The 15,185-nt window shown below is 42.5% G+C and overlaps 1 protein-coding gene across 1 annotated transcript; it reads left to right on the forward strand.

Annotated features, from left to right (window-relative positions):
- Positions 1-3,219: 3,219 nt before the first annotated feature.
- On the forward strand, positions 3,220-14,104 carry Mmp27 (matrix metallopeptidase 27). The gene is made up of 10 exons (XM_036192361.1): positions 3,220-3,357; positions 4,212-4,450; positions 6,236-6,384; positions 6,464-6,595; positions 9,033-9,194; positions 9,373-9,496; positions 10,192-10,322; positions 11,292-11,451; positions 12,284-12,387; positions 13,869-14,104. The coding sequence occupies exons 1-10, from the start codon at positions 3,256-3,258 to the stop codon at positions 14,102-14,104; spliced, it is 1,539 nt and encodes a 512-aa protein (XP_036048254.1). The 5' UTR covers positions 3,220-3,255.
- The last annotated feature ends 1,081 nt before the right edge of the window (positions 14,105-15,185 follow it).

A 15,185-nucleotide genomic window follows, 5' to 3' on the forward strand; every position in this document is an offset into this window, starting at 1 on the left:
ATCCTGTGTCCTGCTCACTTCCCTTAACTGTGACCAACACTGCAGCCGTCCTGAAAGAATGGGTGTTTGTAATCTCCTGTTCTCCACAGAGGCACATTCCTTCTGCACATCCCAGGCCTGGCTAGTTAACACACAACAAAAAGACAGCAAACCACTCACCAGCTTAATCCACACTCTTTCATCATCTGCCCTTCTGCCTCCTAAACCTTGTGTTTCACTCCTTGGATATCTAACTCCCAGTACTCCTAAAGCTCTTCAAATGTAGAATCTAGTAATGGATTTTGATTACAGATAGGATTATAAACAGCATAGAGATTACCCCTCGTCTTTACAGAAAACATGCTATTATTTCCTCCTCTAAGGGAATATGTTTTGTGGCTTGAATCATGCCCTTTGTCATGTTAAGAAAGAAAAAAACACACACACATTGAAATCTTAACCCCATATGTTTATCTGGAACTGGAGTCTTTGCAGATAGAATTAATTGTGTGTAAGGGACAAGATGGCCTTACAGAGGATTAGGGTGAGCCCTAAACCCATGTGTGTCCTTATATAAAAGGGGCAGGGATGCACAGATAATGCAGAGGTAAAGCATTTACCTAACATGTTTGATTCTGAGGAGGTTGGAAGGGAATCACCAGAGGCAAAGCAACACATTGGAAGAGACCAAGCAAAGACAACCAGAGACTGGAGAATGCATCTGTAAGGCTGTTTGCCAATACTTCCCCAGCCAGAGGCATGCAGGAAGGGACACAGAAGGGACTATTCTCTTCAGCAAGCAAATCCTGATACCAAGACACTTGCTGACTTGGGGTTTCTGACTTTTGTGAAAAAATAAACTTGTTTTTCTACTCTGCAGAATATGTGTTCCTTTGTTAGAGAAACCCTAGAAAGCCAACACAGTGCATCAGCACTTAGAACCACCGAGGCATATTGCTGAGTAGTAGAGTACTTAACTAGCACATGTTAGATCCTAGGTTCAATTCCTGGTAGCAGGATTAAAAACAAAACATTATATAGCAATAACAAAGACAAAAAAGCCACCATCAAGTTCAGGTGCCTTGGTATCGGTGCTTAAGGAAAGAAACCAACACAGAAGGTGCAGTCACACCCTGCTGAGGACACTGAGGTAGCTTCCAGTGCAGCAACAGAAGGAGCGGCCCCTTCTCTCCCCTTCTTCTCCCTGCTCTCTCCTTTGAGAAGTCAAACCCGTAAGTGAGAAAACACATGCTCCCTCCTCCACTGTCAGTCACAGTCAATGTCAGATGCCCTGTTTCTAAAACATCTTGATATGACAGTTTTAAAGCAAGAGGTACATTTTTGCCTGACATCTGCCACTTCTGTGAGCTGGTCTTGACAGATTGCTGACCCAAACATCATTTTTACATTTTGAGATGGGAACTCATTTCCTGATGTTTTGTTAGCCATATTTCAGAGTCACAGGCATTTTCTAGCTGTCACATTTGTGTGAGCACAAGAAACGAAAGAAGCTAAGCTCAGACTTTCCATGATGAGATTCCTCTGCATTTATTTTGGGCTTATTTAAAAGCAACCCCTAAGTGAAGACCTTGGTGCAGTTATTCTAGGAGTAAGAGGAGAGAGCCTGTGCAATGAGGTGGAAAAGGAGGAGAAGCCAATACAGAACAGCACAGGTCATGAAGATTTCGAAATGCTGTGAGCATCTGGCCCTTGGTTCCACCAGGACCTCCTGAGAATCCCACAGAATACTGGAGGCAGGAGAATTCTTTGCCATTTCCAGCCCCAATTTGGAGAGGATTATTTCTGGGGGTGTTTAATTCCTACACTTCTAAGCTGTATTTCAAACTGATCTGGCAACTCCATGTCATCCCAAAGACAGAAAGACATAGTTTGTCACAAGAGGGTGAGTTGCACAAATCAGAGGTGTGCTGGGGGAGGTGATGCAGGGAGGGCATCAAAGATGCCTTCTGCAGGTTTCTGTTGGGAGACAGAAATGGCCAGAAACTGGGGAGTCTGTTCTGGAGAAACACAGCAGTCAGAGAAAAGCAGACCTGCATATGCCCTCCCGGAAGCCTGGGCGTGGCTGCCAGACATTCTCCACTTCCTTTGCAATCCAGTTCCTGTGTTCCCATTGCACACAACCTAGACTTTACAGCCTTAAGGTGTGGCATGTCCCAAATTCCCACCCAAAATGTGCAGGCTCAACACTGCCTGGTGTTTCTCGAAGGATGTTAAGAATTGCCTTTCTGCCATCCTCTCGTGCTGCCTGCAGGCACAGTGGCTCCATCTTGAGAAACCTAGACCCTGGTGGCATAGAGTCATCCTAGAAGCCACAAACTATCAAACCTAGGCTGTTCTTACACTAGGAAAACATAAATTGTAGTATTGTTAACCATCTGCTACTGTGAATTTTTCTGTTGTATTCAACTAAATCTGACTCTGACTAACACATGGAAGGCCCGAGAGACAGCCACCTCCTGCAAGGAAGGTTCTAAGTCCCCAGTCCACCCTGAGATATAAGAGCTTCCAGGGACCTTTCTTTCCCCAGAGTCCAAACAGATTGCACATCTCAGAGTCACCAAACATTTGAAGAAAGTTTGCAATGTGAAAAACAGAGACCAAACAAGAAAGTCTGAGAAATCAGAGACAATCCTCATCAAAAACAAAAGTGAAAATGGAGAATGTTTAACATCATCAACATAAAAAAGACATATTACAAAAAAATCAAATGCAAAGTTAGAATACACAATAATAAACCAAGTTACTGAGATTACTGCATAGTACTCCCTAGAGTGACAGGCTTAGAGCCAGGGAGATGCTCAGTGGGCAGAGCATTTGCTGTACAAGCGGAAGAGCTGAGCTAGGGCCGCCAGAACTCATAGAGAAGCCGGGCACCACAGCACATGATGCTGTATTTCACTTAAACTTACTCCGGACTCAATTGTCTTTTCGCATCACATACCAAGATATGCTAGCATTTCCTGGCAGAAAAATTATTTCATAAGTCATGTTGAAAAACACCAATTTTGAGAAGAGAAAGCTAGCTTGGGGCCTTATTATGTAATATACTCAACTCAAAAGTGAGCAATATACTGGATAAATAATCACAGACTTTGATTGCAAAATTCCAGTCTGTCTAGGGCGGGGGAGTCATGGGACACTTCATGGCAAGTGTCCTTTGCTGTTTTTAATTAAACAAACACTTGGTGCCACGTCTCACTGTGAACTTTCTAAATCCCATGCACACAGGAGTGAGCTTTAACTGAAGAGGCAGAAATGAAGTGCCTTCTGCTACTGCTGTTTAATTTTGTAACACTTTGTTCTGCATTTCCACCAGACCGGAAGGACAGAAATGGGGGGAACGATCCACTGGCCCAGGTAGGCTCTCAACACATGCTATTAACAACTGGCAATGAAGTGTGCCTTGTACAGCTTCTCCCGGGACCTTTCAAGATAGCAAATTTCTGCAGAGTCCCAGAGGTCCCATTCATGCGTCTAACTCTAAGACATGAATTGGATACGAGGTGAAGGGAAGGGGCAGTGAAGAGGAGACTGGATTTCCTAACCCTTCAAACAGTGGTCATTAAGGGGCCAACATGAGAGAAAAAAGAAACAGCTAACAAGGATTAACAAGGATAGAAATCTGTATAAATACATTTCAAGACAACCACCCACAGAAATCTGCAATTTAGAACCCCTTTAGCACATATACTTTATGTGTTTGAGTGTGTATATATACACAGAGAGATACACAAATGTATACATGCATGCATAGATGTGCATATATGCATATTTACAGATATAAAAAGTATGCAGCTTTAGCAACTCCTTCTGAAAGCCAGTTAATTTATCATATTTTGGTTAAATCATGTAAGTGTGGAAAATGGGTAATCACCTCTGATATCTCCTGAAGTTTACAAGATAAAAGGAACAGCAAGGATGTATCAGGTGTGTCAGCACTGAACAAGCAGCGCGTCTGCACCGTCGTGGAGGATACGTGTTGCACAGACCATATGGTTTGGCTAACTTTAGTCCCTCATAAATCACTGACTCCTGGAGAGGGAAGACAACAGTGACTCCCCTTTCCCTTTGCCTCCTGCCCTTCTCTTCCCCTTGCTGTTTATCTCCTTCTTATCCTTCCTGCTGCCAAAGGAGATCTCAGACCACTTTGTTTCATTTGAGGAAAGTGTTTGCCTCCTGCAGTCTCTGTTCTCTCTGTCTTTTTTTGTCAGGCGTATCTCAGCCAGTTCTACTCCCTTGAAATAGAAGGGCGTCATCTTGTCCAAAGCAAGAACAGGAGTCTCCTGGACAGCAAACTTCGAGAAATGCAGGCATTTTTTGGGTTGACAGTGACCGGAAAGCTGGACTCAGACACCCTTGAGATCATGAAGGTGCCCAGGTGTGGGGTGCCTGATGTGGGGCAGTATGGCTACACCCTCCCTGGCTGGAGAAAACACAACCTCACATACAGGTAATGTTTCTTCCAACTTTCATGAACTAACCCAAACAATTAATCTCCAAAAGCAACCATAATAATGGCTTATCTGACACCTCACATAGGGTTCCATAGATCCTATCTCCACTTTAGACCTATGCTGTGGACAGTGTGGCTAATGCAGCCTTAACCACAGAGGAACTAAATCCGAGGGTTGTTGACTGTAGCCAGTGTTGCAGAGGATACCGGCTTAGGCAGATAGGTTCTAATCTCTACCTGTCCTCCCCAGTGTGAGCTCAGGACAGGGAGCACTGCCGTCTGCTACAGTTAGATGGAGGCATGAGGAAGATGGGGAGGCTGTGTGTGTGTATACATGTGCATGTGCAGTGTGGTGTGTGTGTGTGTGTGTGTGTGTGTGTGTGTGTGTGATATTTCTGTTTGTGTGTGTTTATGATGTATGTGTGGTATGTATGCATAGTGTGTGTGTGTGATATTTCTGTGTGTGTGTGTGTTTGTGATGTATTTGTGGTATGTATGCATAGTGTGTGTGTGTGTGTGTGTGTGTTTGTGAAGTATTTGTGGTATGTATGCATAGTGTGTGTGTGTGTGTGTGTGTGTGTGTGTGTGTGTGTGTTAAAGCTGTCAAATCTCAGATCTTGGGTGGGTCCCAGTATAAAGAGTCATTTGCTCTCCGCTCTCAAAGGACAAGCGATTGGATGGAAAAGAAAAGCTAGCTCAGGGGATGGGGAAATGACTAACCAGTTATTATGAGAAATCCACAGAGTGCTTAAATGTTAAAGGAATTTATTAGGGAAGACCACCTCAGTGCAGGAGATATATTGTAGGGTCCTGGAAGTCCAAGGTGCAGTCCCACACTGTTCTTCCACCTGAGTAGGTCTCAGCATCCAAGCCCACAAGAGAGAGAAGTGTGTCTCAGGTCTTAAGGGTAGCCCCAAGCCAGGCCCTGAGGCAAATACTTCAAGGTCATAGGTAGGTAGCACAGTTACCTGCTACATCTCTAGGGGCAATGCTTCCAGGTCATAAGTAGAACAGCTATCCACTACAATCAGTTAAGAGCTTTTATGCTCTAGCTGAGGACCCAGGTTTGACTCCCAATATCCACATGATAGCTCATAACTGTATGTGACTCCAGTTCAAAGGGATCCAATGCCCTCCTCTGATTTCTGCAGGCCTTTGCACATATGTAGTACACATACAAATACTTTACACACACACACACACACACACACACACACACACACACACACCCCTCACATACATACATACATACATACATACATACATACATACATACATACATAATGCATAGAAGATGAAGAAGTAGAAAGCTAGCCAACATGAGCTCAGGAGTGAGACAGCAAACACTGCTCTTCATGGTGCTTTGGGTTTCTGTCTGAGTCCCTCAGTAATGAACTGTGACCTGGAAGTGTAAGCCAAACAAACCCTTTCCTCCTGTAAGCTATATTTGGCCAAAGTGTTTTATTATAGCAAGAGAAGCTCTGAGTTAGGTTATGTAAAACTGCTTCATTTAAATAAAGTGATAGAAAATGTTAGTAACAAAACAATGATTTAAGTTATTACATCCTCTGACCAGTAAACTGCAAGTGATAGATGATAGGTAGGTAGGTAGATAGATAGATAGATAGATAGATAGATAGATAGATAGATGATAGATAGATATAGATATAGATAGATGATAGATAGATAGATAGATAGATAGATCACTTGATAGATATATAGATGATAAATCACTTGAGATTATATATATCCACAGTTGCTGTAATTTTGCCTATTTTTCAGAATAATGAACTACACTCCCGACATGACACGAGCTGATGTGGATGACGCTATTCAGAAAGCTCTAGATGTTTGGAGCAAGGTCACTCCACTGATGTTCACCAAGATTTCCCAGGGGATTGCAGACATCATGATAGCCTTTAGGACTGGAGGTAAGGCTTGCAAAGGGAGGGCTGGTGGCGATTCTGAAGATCTCAGGAAGCTGACCTTTCTCCCCATTAACTATCTCAGTCCATGGCTGGTGTCCTCGTTATTTTGATGGTCCCTTGGGAGTCCTTGGCCATGCCTTTCCTCCTGGTCTGGGTCTAGGTGGTGACACTCACTTTGACGAAGATGAAAACTGGACAGCCAAGGATGGGGACGGTGAGTTTAACTTTCATTATGAGAAAATCGCATTAATCTAAGGAATCTCTGTACAGTTAGCTGCCTCTTGAATCCAAATCTAATGTCTCTCATAATTTCCTGTATTCTCAGATCACATTAGTAAAGTGATTAACAACCATTATTAGTAGTTGTGCTCAGGTAGTCTTGTCCAAACAGAGCTCCCACAGAGTTACTAGTCCTGGTGAGAGAACTGCATATGCTGTTTACCCATGCACTCGTTACCATACCACTGTGAATGTCCACAGCGCCTACCACTCCACTGGGTACACAAAGCTATACAAGGTGTGTTATACGACCCCCAGAGGTGTGTTAAAAAGTTCAGCCTTGCAGCTATTCCTGCCCCTTGTGATGTATAAAGTTTTAACAACTCCCCTCCCCACTAACCACCAGGCTGCACACTGAACCAATGGCTGCAGTCACCTGTAGCTTGAAAGACTGCTACAGAACTTGAGAGCTGGTGCTTTAAGCCTGAGGTTAAAGAATGCTTTGTGGGTATATGGCCCACAAAGAATCAATTTGAAAGTGTAGCCCTTCTCTACTAACCTCCTCCCCCATCTGGAAAAGGATTAGACCCTAGTTTACATTTGATTTATTCCTTTAAGGCAAGTAAGTTGATTTTATTTCTTTGATTGGCCTCACTAGCACCAGACAATTTTTGTTTTGTTTTATGTGTATGAGTATTTTGCTTACACATATGCTTATGTACCACATGTGTGCATGATTCTTTCAAAGGACATCAGATCCCCTGGAATAGGAGTTTGTAGGTCCTAGGAATTGAACCCAGGTCCTCTGGAAGAGCAACCAGTGCTCTTAACTGCTGACCTCTCCAGCCACAGTGTACTGCCATTTTTTTTTTAAAACAAAACACCCAAACTTCACTGTAGCAATACCGTGTTTATTAAGCAAAGGGTCATGCCCAGTAGAACTTCCAGCTGTCAACATCCTTTTATCTCTATCAGTGACTCAACAATTTAGGGTCTGGGGTCTGACCTCCAAGGTCCCAGGGAAGTAAGATACATGGCTTTTCTGATGGGCAGCACACACAACTGCAGATCGATTATCCCTGTCCCTGTGAGTCCAAATTCTCTGCTTGTGTTGGTATTATTTTCTATAAACAAAGCCTGACTGCTCTCTCCACTGGACACATGAAGCTAGTTCCTCCCAGTGCTGCTGAGACAGGTCGAGAGGTCAGCACTAGCTGAGCTTCAGGCAACAGGAGAAGTATTGGGTGAGTTATGACCACTGCCCCATGAGTTAGCATCACAGACAAGGGGATGGAGGAGGAACATCGGACTAAACACTGAGAGGTGGAGTGAATGTGTCTGCCATGTTTTCTATAAGGAATAACCACTTTTTCTTTGGTTTTCATCTTGGTCCAAAGCCAACACACATGTACTCAATCAGTTGTAAGAAATGGTCTAAGCATTTGACAAACTCAGGATTGGCAAGCTTTCTCCAGGAGGCTTCACTAGCCAAAGGCAGAGGTGGAAGACTTCACCATCTGACTATCCTTAACCAATAATTAGTGTTAATTTCTATGTTGCACATTTCTTCAAGCCCTCTGCCGAAGAGGAAGTGTGGGGTGAACTATTAAAAAGTCCAGAGTTGTGGCCCAAGTTTATGAAGGCTGGCTTTTCCAAGAAAGAGGATAAATATAACCTTCAGCTGAGCTCTGCATGGGTGGCAGCTCAGACGGATTGTCATTTGCTGGTTGTACTGCATTCTTTGGGAGCAGAAAAGAGTGGTGTGAGTACGCGTTAATGAAGCAGGAGTGAACACACAGGGCTGGGAGAGTTTTTCCTAGGTCTGCAGAAGACTCTGAGTTCAATCTCCAGGACTGAATAAACTTGGTGTGGTAGTGCAGTCTGTAATCCTGCCACCTAGGAGGTACAGGCTGGAGGGTTGGAGTTAGGAGTCCTCAGCTATACAGTGAGTTCAAGGCCAGCCAGGTATACATGAGACTCCATCTCAAAAAAAAAAAAAAAAAAGAACTTAGTAGAGATGAGAAATGAAAGAGAGACTGGGTGGGAAGGAGGGCCAGAGGACTGTGCAAAGGTAGAAAGAGGCAAAGGCTAGGTTGTTGAGGCCTTTCTCAGTCAGTTGGTGGAAGACCACAAAGTATAAGGATGATCATAAACAGTCAAAGCTGGTTGCTCCATTTCTTAAAATAATACTATCCACTTCTTCTTTTCTTTTGTTTTGTTTCTGAGACAGGGTTTCACCATGTAAATTTAGCTGGCCTTGAACTCAAAGAGATCTGCCTGTCTCTGCCTCCTGGATCCTGGAAATAAAAGTGTATACTACACTGCCTGCTAAGTAATACTATCCATTTCTGAGTAAGTAGTCTCAAACCATCTGCCTACTGAGTTACATTTCTTCATAAACTCACACAGACATGTTCTCTGTTTTCGTCAAGGGTTCAATTTGTTTCTCGTGGCTGCTCATGAATTTGGCCACTCACTGGGGCTCTCTCACTCCAATGATCAAACAGCTTTGATGTTCCCCAATTATGTCTCCCTGGATCCTAGCAAATACCCACTCTCTCAGGATGATATTGATGGAATCCAGTCTATCTATGGTGAGCAGAATTGTGCAACTGAATGTATGGTAACTAAACAGAAAGCTTTTCAGAGAGGAAATTGAGATGCTTCCTGAAATATTATCATGAAGTAAATACCTTCTTAGGTAAGATCCTAGTATGGACACAGTTCCTGTGCATTCTGAACCCACCATAGTCTTTTTTTTTCTCCCTGAAGGAAGTCCACCCAAGGCCCCTACCAAGCCAAAGGGAGCCCCTGAGCCCCACGCCTGTACAGACCCTGGCCTGGCTATAGATGCTATCACTACCTTCCGCAGAGAAGTCATGTTCTTTAAAGGCAGGTAAACCTATTCCCTTGATACCCCACCTTCCTATGGAGACTTTTCAAAGGAACTGAGGGTAAACCAGAAGTTCTGGTCACTGTAAAAACATGTGTGCTTCACATGCTTTTACAATGCACATACCATTTTAATGTGTTATTATATGCATACATCGCAAATGTGTTTGGTAAATTAATCTGAAATATTTTAAGCAAATTAACTTACTAAAGATTATAATATAAAGTCTAATGTTCAATGACTTCATGGCCAAAATGAACACTAATCTAAAGAGTGTCTCAAAGACAATGTACAGCTGGTTTCAAGAGCCTGTTGTTAAACTTTGGGGAACTTTGCACATCAGTTCACATCTGCTTGAAACTGGCTATGTTGGGAGTACTTATACCCTGGCAATCTGCATCTACTAACATTAATGTCTTCCACCCACATGGAGAGCCAGCTGCTAAGTGTGATCAGCACACCACAGCAAGAGATACTACCTCAATAAATGAAGTGGAGGATGATTGAAGAAGACACCAAGAGACAACCTGCAGCCTCCACACACAGGCACACACATGTGCACTCACATGTGTGCCCCACATATATAAGATGCATACACACATGCATGCAGACCACACATATATACACGTGCCACAAAAAAGACAAACTGAAGACTGCAACATGTTCAGTATCCATGAAGCGTCTTGTGTTTCACCCAGGCACTTATGGAGGACGTACTTCGATATTGCTGATGTCGAATTTGTATTCATGGCTTCCTTCTGGCCATCTCTGCCAGCTGACCTTCAAGCTGCCTATGAAAGCCCCAGAGATCAGATCCTTGTTTTCAAAGGTAAATGTGCCTGGCTCTCCCTCCTCCTAACTAGGAGAGTTCAGTCAAATACAATCTTAATCATGAGTTGAATGATAGAGCTTCTCCCCTAATTTACATTCCTGTTGTAAGTAACAATGAGCTAGGTTTCTCTCTATGGCTGTGATGATTTCAATCACCCCAAATTCACCAAAAGAAATATATATGATAAAAAGTATAAAAGTCAAGAGCAGGTCAGCAGTTAAAAGTGCTGGCTGCTCTTCCATAGGTCCTGGGTTTGATTTCCAGTATCAATACGACAGCTCATAACAGTCCTAGGGGATCCAATGACCTGTTTTGGCCTCCATGGGTGTGGTAGTTTGAAAGAAAATGCCCCCAGAGGGAGTGGCACTATTGGGAGGTGTAACTTTGTTTAAGTAGGTGTGGTTTTGTTGGAGAAAGTGTATCACTGTGGGGATGGGCCTCGTGAGGTCTCTTTTGCTCAAGCTACTCTTGGTGTGGCAGACAGTTCAGGTCCTGTTGCCTGCGGATCAAGATGTAGAACTCTCAGCCCCTTCTCCAGCACAATGTTTGCCTGCATGCCACCATGTCTCACCATGATGATAATGGACTAAATCTCTGAAACTGTAAACCACCCAATTAAATGTTTTCCTTATAAGAGTTGCCATGGTCATGGTGCCTCTTCACAGCAATAGAAGCCTTAACTAAGACAATGGGCACCAGGCACACACACTGTATAGAGACACATGCAGACAAAACACCCCATACAGAAAAATAAATATTTTTAAAAAACCATTGAAGTCCATTCTTTTTCTTCCAAGTAAAGAAGACTAGAACAAGAAAAAAAAGAAAAACAATAAAGGCATGAGCTAACTGGGCTTGGAGCTGAGGAACTGGGTATCCAGTTATTCTCAAACATCCCAAGTCATCTCTTTCTCCCTGTAAGACACAGAGCAGAAGACATCTGAAGATACCCCTTTCTCTGTCTAGATGAGAATTTCTGGGTGATAAGGGGGTATGCTGTCTTGCCTGATTACCCCAAATCAATCCACACACTCGGGTTTCCAAGACGTGTGAAGAAAATTGATGCAGCTGTCTGTGACCACAACACGAGGAAAACTTTCTTTTTTGTGGGCATCTGGTGCTGGAGGTAACTCTAACAATTAATCCTTTTTATATGATTAGTAAGGAAGCCATCTGCCACAGGTCATCCCAACACAGACAAAAGCAAAATGAATCTGTAGTCTCCCTGTGGATTGTGTTGAGGACAATCTCTGGTGTATGGCATTTATGAACCTAAGATGTTTGGATGATAATCTCCCTCCAATTTAAATAAAAATAAAAACTAATAATCTCTCCATGCCATCCAAATCCTCAGTGGCAGAAGCATAGCCCGTCTGAATCTAGAAGAAGAACAAAGTGAGCCTCCACCTGCTTTGACAGTTCTTCGGGGAGAACTATGCTGACAGATGGCGTGGTCCTCTCCCTAGACTACTTTGGTGGTGGTGGTGGTGGTGGTGATGGTTTACCATCCTTGTCCACAAGCTGTATTTTAGCTCCCTATCGTTGTTGTCACTGTTTTTAAGAGATGGTAAGTGGAGGCTGGGAGGACAGCTTAGTCAACAAAGCACTTACCTCACAAATGTAAGAACCTGAGTTCAATTCCCAGAACTTACATCAAAAGTTGGGTACAGTAGTGTATGTGCAAACACACTTGCAATCATGTGCATGCATACACAATCATGCATGCATGCTCATACACACACACACACACACACACACACACACACACACACACACATATCCACACAAGTAAATGATTCAATCAAATATAATCTCTGACATATTTTTAGTCATTGGTCCTATTAGATGATTTCCTCTGCCAGGGCTTCTCAGTTCCCATAACCCTTCTTGACTCTAAAATGGGCAGTAGAAAAATTAAGCTCACCAAACAGACATCAAGCAGAAATCTCTTTATGCAGGTATGATGAGACAGCACAAGCCATGGACAAAGGGTTCCCACAGAGGATAGTGAAGCACTTCCCAGGAATTGGTCTCCGTGTGGATGCTGTCTTCCAGCATAAGGGTGAGTGTCAATGCTTCTACTGTGTGGATACTTGGGAGACTATGAAAGAAGAAAGCAACAAGCATTTTATTTTAGTATAATTTTGCCATTGTCAAGTGCATACATCAGTGTATACACCCTGTAGACACCATCAAACTGAACCAGGAGGTGCTGAACTGCACTCTGAGATGCTACTTCACATTTATGTAAAGAAAACCAAAATTAATCTTAGTCCCCATTGACCTAAGACACTCCTTAAAAGAGTCCCTAATGTGTGAAAGATGACTAAAAGCACAAGATGTTCATGGTTCTCAAACATGTGTATACATGATATACACATATATAGTTTAAGATACAGAGCTTGGAATTCATGGATGAGGAAACTGTATGTTTCAAGTATCTGAGACAGTAGGATTATAAATGAGACCCAGATTTTAAAAGACTAGCAATTGGTTTTATTAGTTGTTTGTTTGCTTGTTTGTTTGTTTGGTTGGTTGGTTAGTTGTTTGCTTGCTTGCTTGTTTGGTTGGTTGGTTGCTTGGTTGGTTGGTTAGTTGTTTGTTTGTTTGTTTGTTTGGTTGGTTGTTTTGTTTGTTTGTTTGTTTGGTTGTTTGGTTGGTTGGTTGCTTGGTTGGTTGATTAGTTGTTTGTTTGTTTGGCTGGTTGTTTAGTTGTTTGTTTGTTTGTTTGGTTGGTTGCTTGCTTGCTTGCTTGCTTGTTTAGTTGTTTGTTTGGTTGGTTGGTTAGTTGTTTGTTTGTTTGTTTGTTTGGTTGGTTGGTTGGTTGGTTGGTTTGGTTTTGTTGTTTGGGATTTTGTTGAGCCTGCACTCCTCCACTGTACTGGAGATTGAACTGAGAGCCCCATTTATACCAGGCAAATGCTCTGCCACTGAGCTACATCCTCAGCCCAGGACCTTAGACAACTTAGTGCACAAAGTCCACAAAGTCCACATACTGGATTTTCAAAGACAATGGCTTAGGCCATGAAATAACTTAGAGTCAAAAAAATTGTTTGAGGACAAGTGAGATGGTTCAGTGGGTACTGGTGCTAACAGGTCATAACTGATAACCCACATTGAATCACTGGGTCTCCTGTAAAGGAGGATGGAGAAACTCAAATCCACAAAGTTGTCCTCTAACCTCCACACATATCTCCATGTATCTAACCAGAACCTTAAGGCCTGAAATAGATCAAAAGTGTTGCAGATCTATAGAAATGAGGGTAGAGAGTCAAAGGACAAACTCAGAGGGGCCTTCTTTTCCCCTCAGTGAGATGGTTTGTTAAAATGTAGTTTGGCTACTACACTCAGAAATCCTTTGAAACTTGTGCTAGGCTTTCTTCTTGGTGAACTGCATGGAGTAGGGTGAAAGCAAAACACAGCTCTATAATTCCATAGTGATTTTTTTCTTTATAATGCTATTAGTCTCTACATTCATAAAATTAAAATACGGAGGAGCAATTTGACTATGCAAGATAACCAACCATGCCTCTCTTCTTCTAGGCTTCTTCTATTTCTTCCGTGGATCAAGGCAATTTGAGTATGATATTAAGGCAAAGAATGTCACCCGAGTGATGAGAACCAATACTTGGTTCCGGTGTAAAGAACCATTAAACTCATCGTTCAATGCTGACATCAAAGAAAAAGCACACTCAATTGGAACAATGATATTACATCATAAAAGTGTAAGCTTGTTCATTTTCAGTATTGTTCATGTGCTGATAAAAACATACATTTAACAATAAATGCCACAAAGAAATCTTTTAACCTGAACTCTACCTCAAAAAGACTCAAGAGTGGGAGAGATGACTTGGTGGTTAAGAGTATGTGCTGCTCTTTCAGAGGATCCAGGTCTGATTCTCAGCATCCACCTGGCAGTCCACAACTGTGTGACTTCAGGCCCCTGGGAATCTGTTCCCTCTCTGGCCTCTGAGGGCACTGCACACACTGGTGCACAGACATCCATCCAGACAAAACATCCAAACACGTGAAATAAAAAGAAAAAAATAAGACTATTGAACCACTTCTTTAACTGCAAGTTGTTAATCCTACTAAACATCTGGGTAAAGACTCAGTAACCAGTGGGAGCATCTGGTTCTTCTAGCAGAGTAGTTTTAAATATGAACAAAATATTTGACTTATTTTAAGCATACTTCAAGCTTTACAGACTTAGAAAAGTAAAGCATGTCTTGAAACTAACACTAAAGATGATTCTTAACCCAGTCTTTAGCATTCCATTTTGTTTGGTCCTTGGGGGCCAGCTCAAAGCCCAGGAAACTGCTCCTATCTCTAGCAGAACTCTGAGCCACCCATCAAGTAAGCCATTTTTACCTCCCAGAAGTAAGGTGAGTGCCTGGGTAAGATGAAGGGTATGTTACACTTGAGGCAAGTCCTTGACAATTAAGGAACTAGATAGAGTAGGAAAGAAATGTCCCCCCAGCCTTCCACACACTGCTCGATGTATTTAACCATTCCTTACATACTATGAAATCGAGCTCTGTGCACATTAATCTCATGTATAGAAAATGCAGATCATCCCTGTGCTCCACATGTGAGTATCACCTGAACCTGCAGACCAAAAGTTTTCTCCTCTTGCTTCCACCTTGCTAAGTTAGTAAATGCTACCATTGGGCTTTATTTTTAGGTCCTTGATGTAAGATATTTAGCAAAGTTCTTTATAAATTTTCTCATCCAGAAGTTGGAAGATTATCAGTTGAAGTTGATTCTGATAGGCTGATATATGGAGAACATATCTGTGAGAGTTACATTTTAAGTTTTAATTACTATGCCTAAGAGATCCAGGAAATAAAAATGCCTGTG

Source organism: Onychomys torridus, chromosome 7 (assembly GCF_903995425.1).
Source record: "Onychomys torridus chromosome 7, mOncTor1.1, whole genome shotgun sequence".
Lineage (NCBI taxonomy): Eukaryota > Metazoa > Chordata > Mammalia > Rodentia > Cricetidae > Onychomys > Onychomys torridus.

Bases quoted from the DNA above. Each gene is read 5' to 3' on its own strand.
- Mmp27 (XM_036192361.1), top strand. From the start codon at position 3,256: ATGAAGTGCCTTCTGCTACTGCTGTTTAATTTTGTAACACTTTGTTCT. The intron at 4,451-6,235 runs GTAATGTTTCTT...CCTATTTTTCAG, and splicing joins AAACACAACCTCACATACAG to AATAATGAACTACACTCCCG. The intron at 6,596-9,032 runs GTGAGTTTAACT...GTTTTCGTCAAG, and splicing joins GACAGCCAAGGATGGGGACG to GGTTCAATTTGTTTCTCGTG.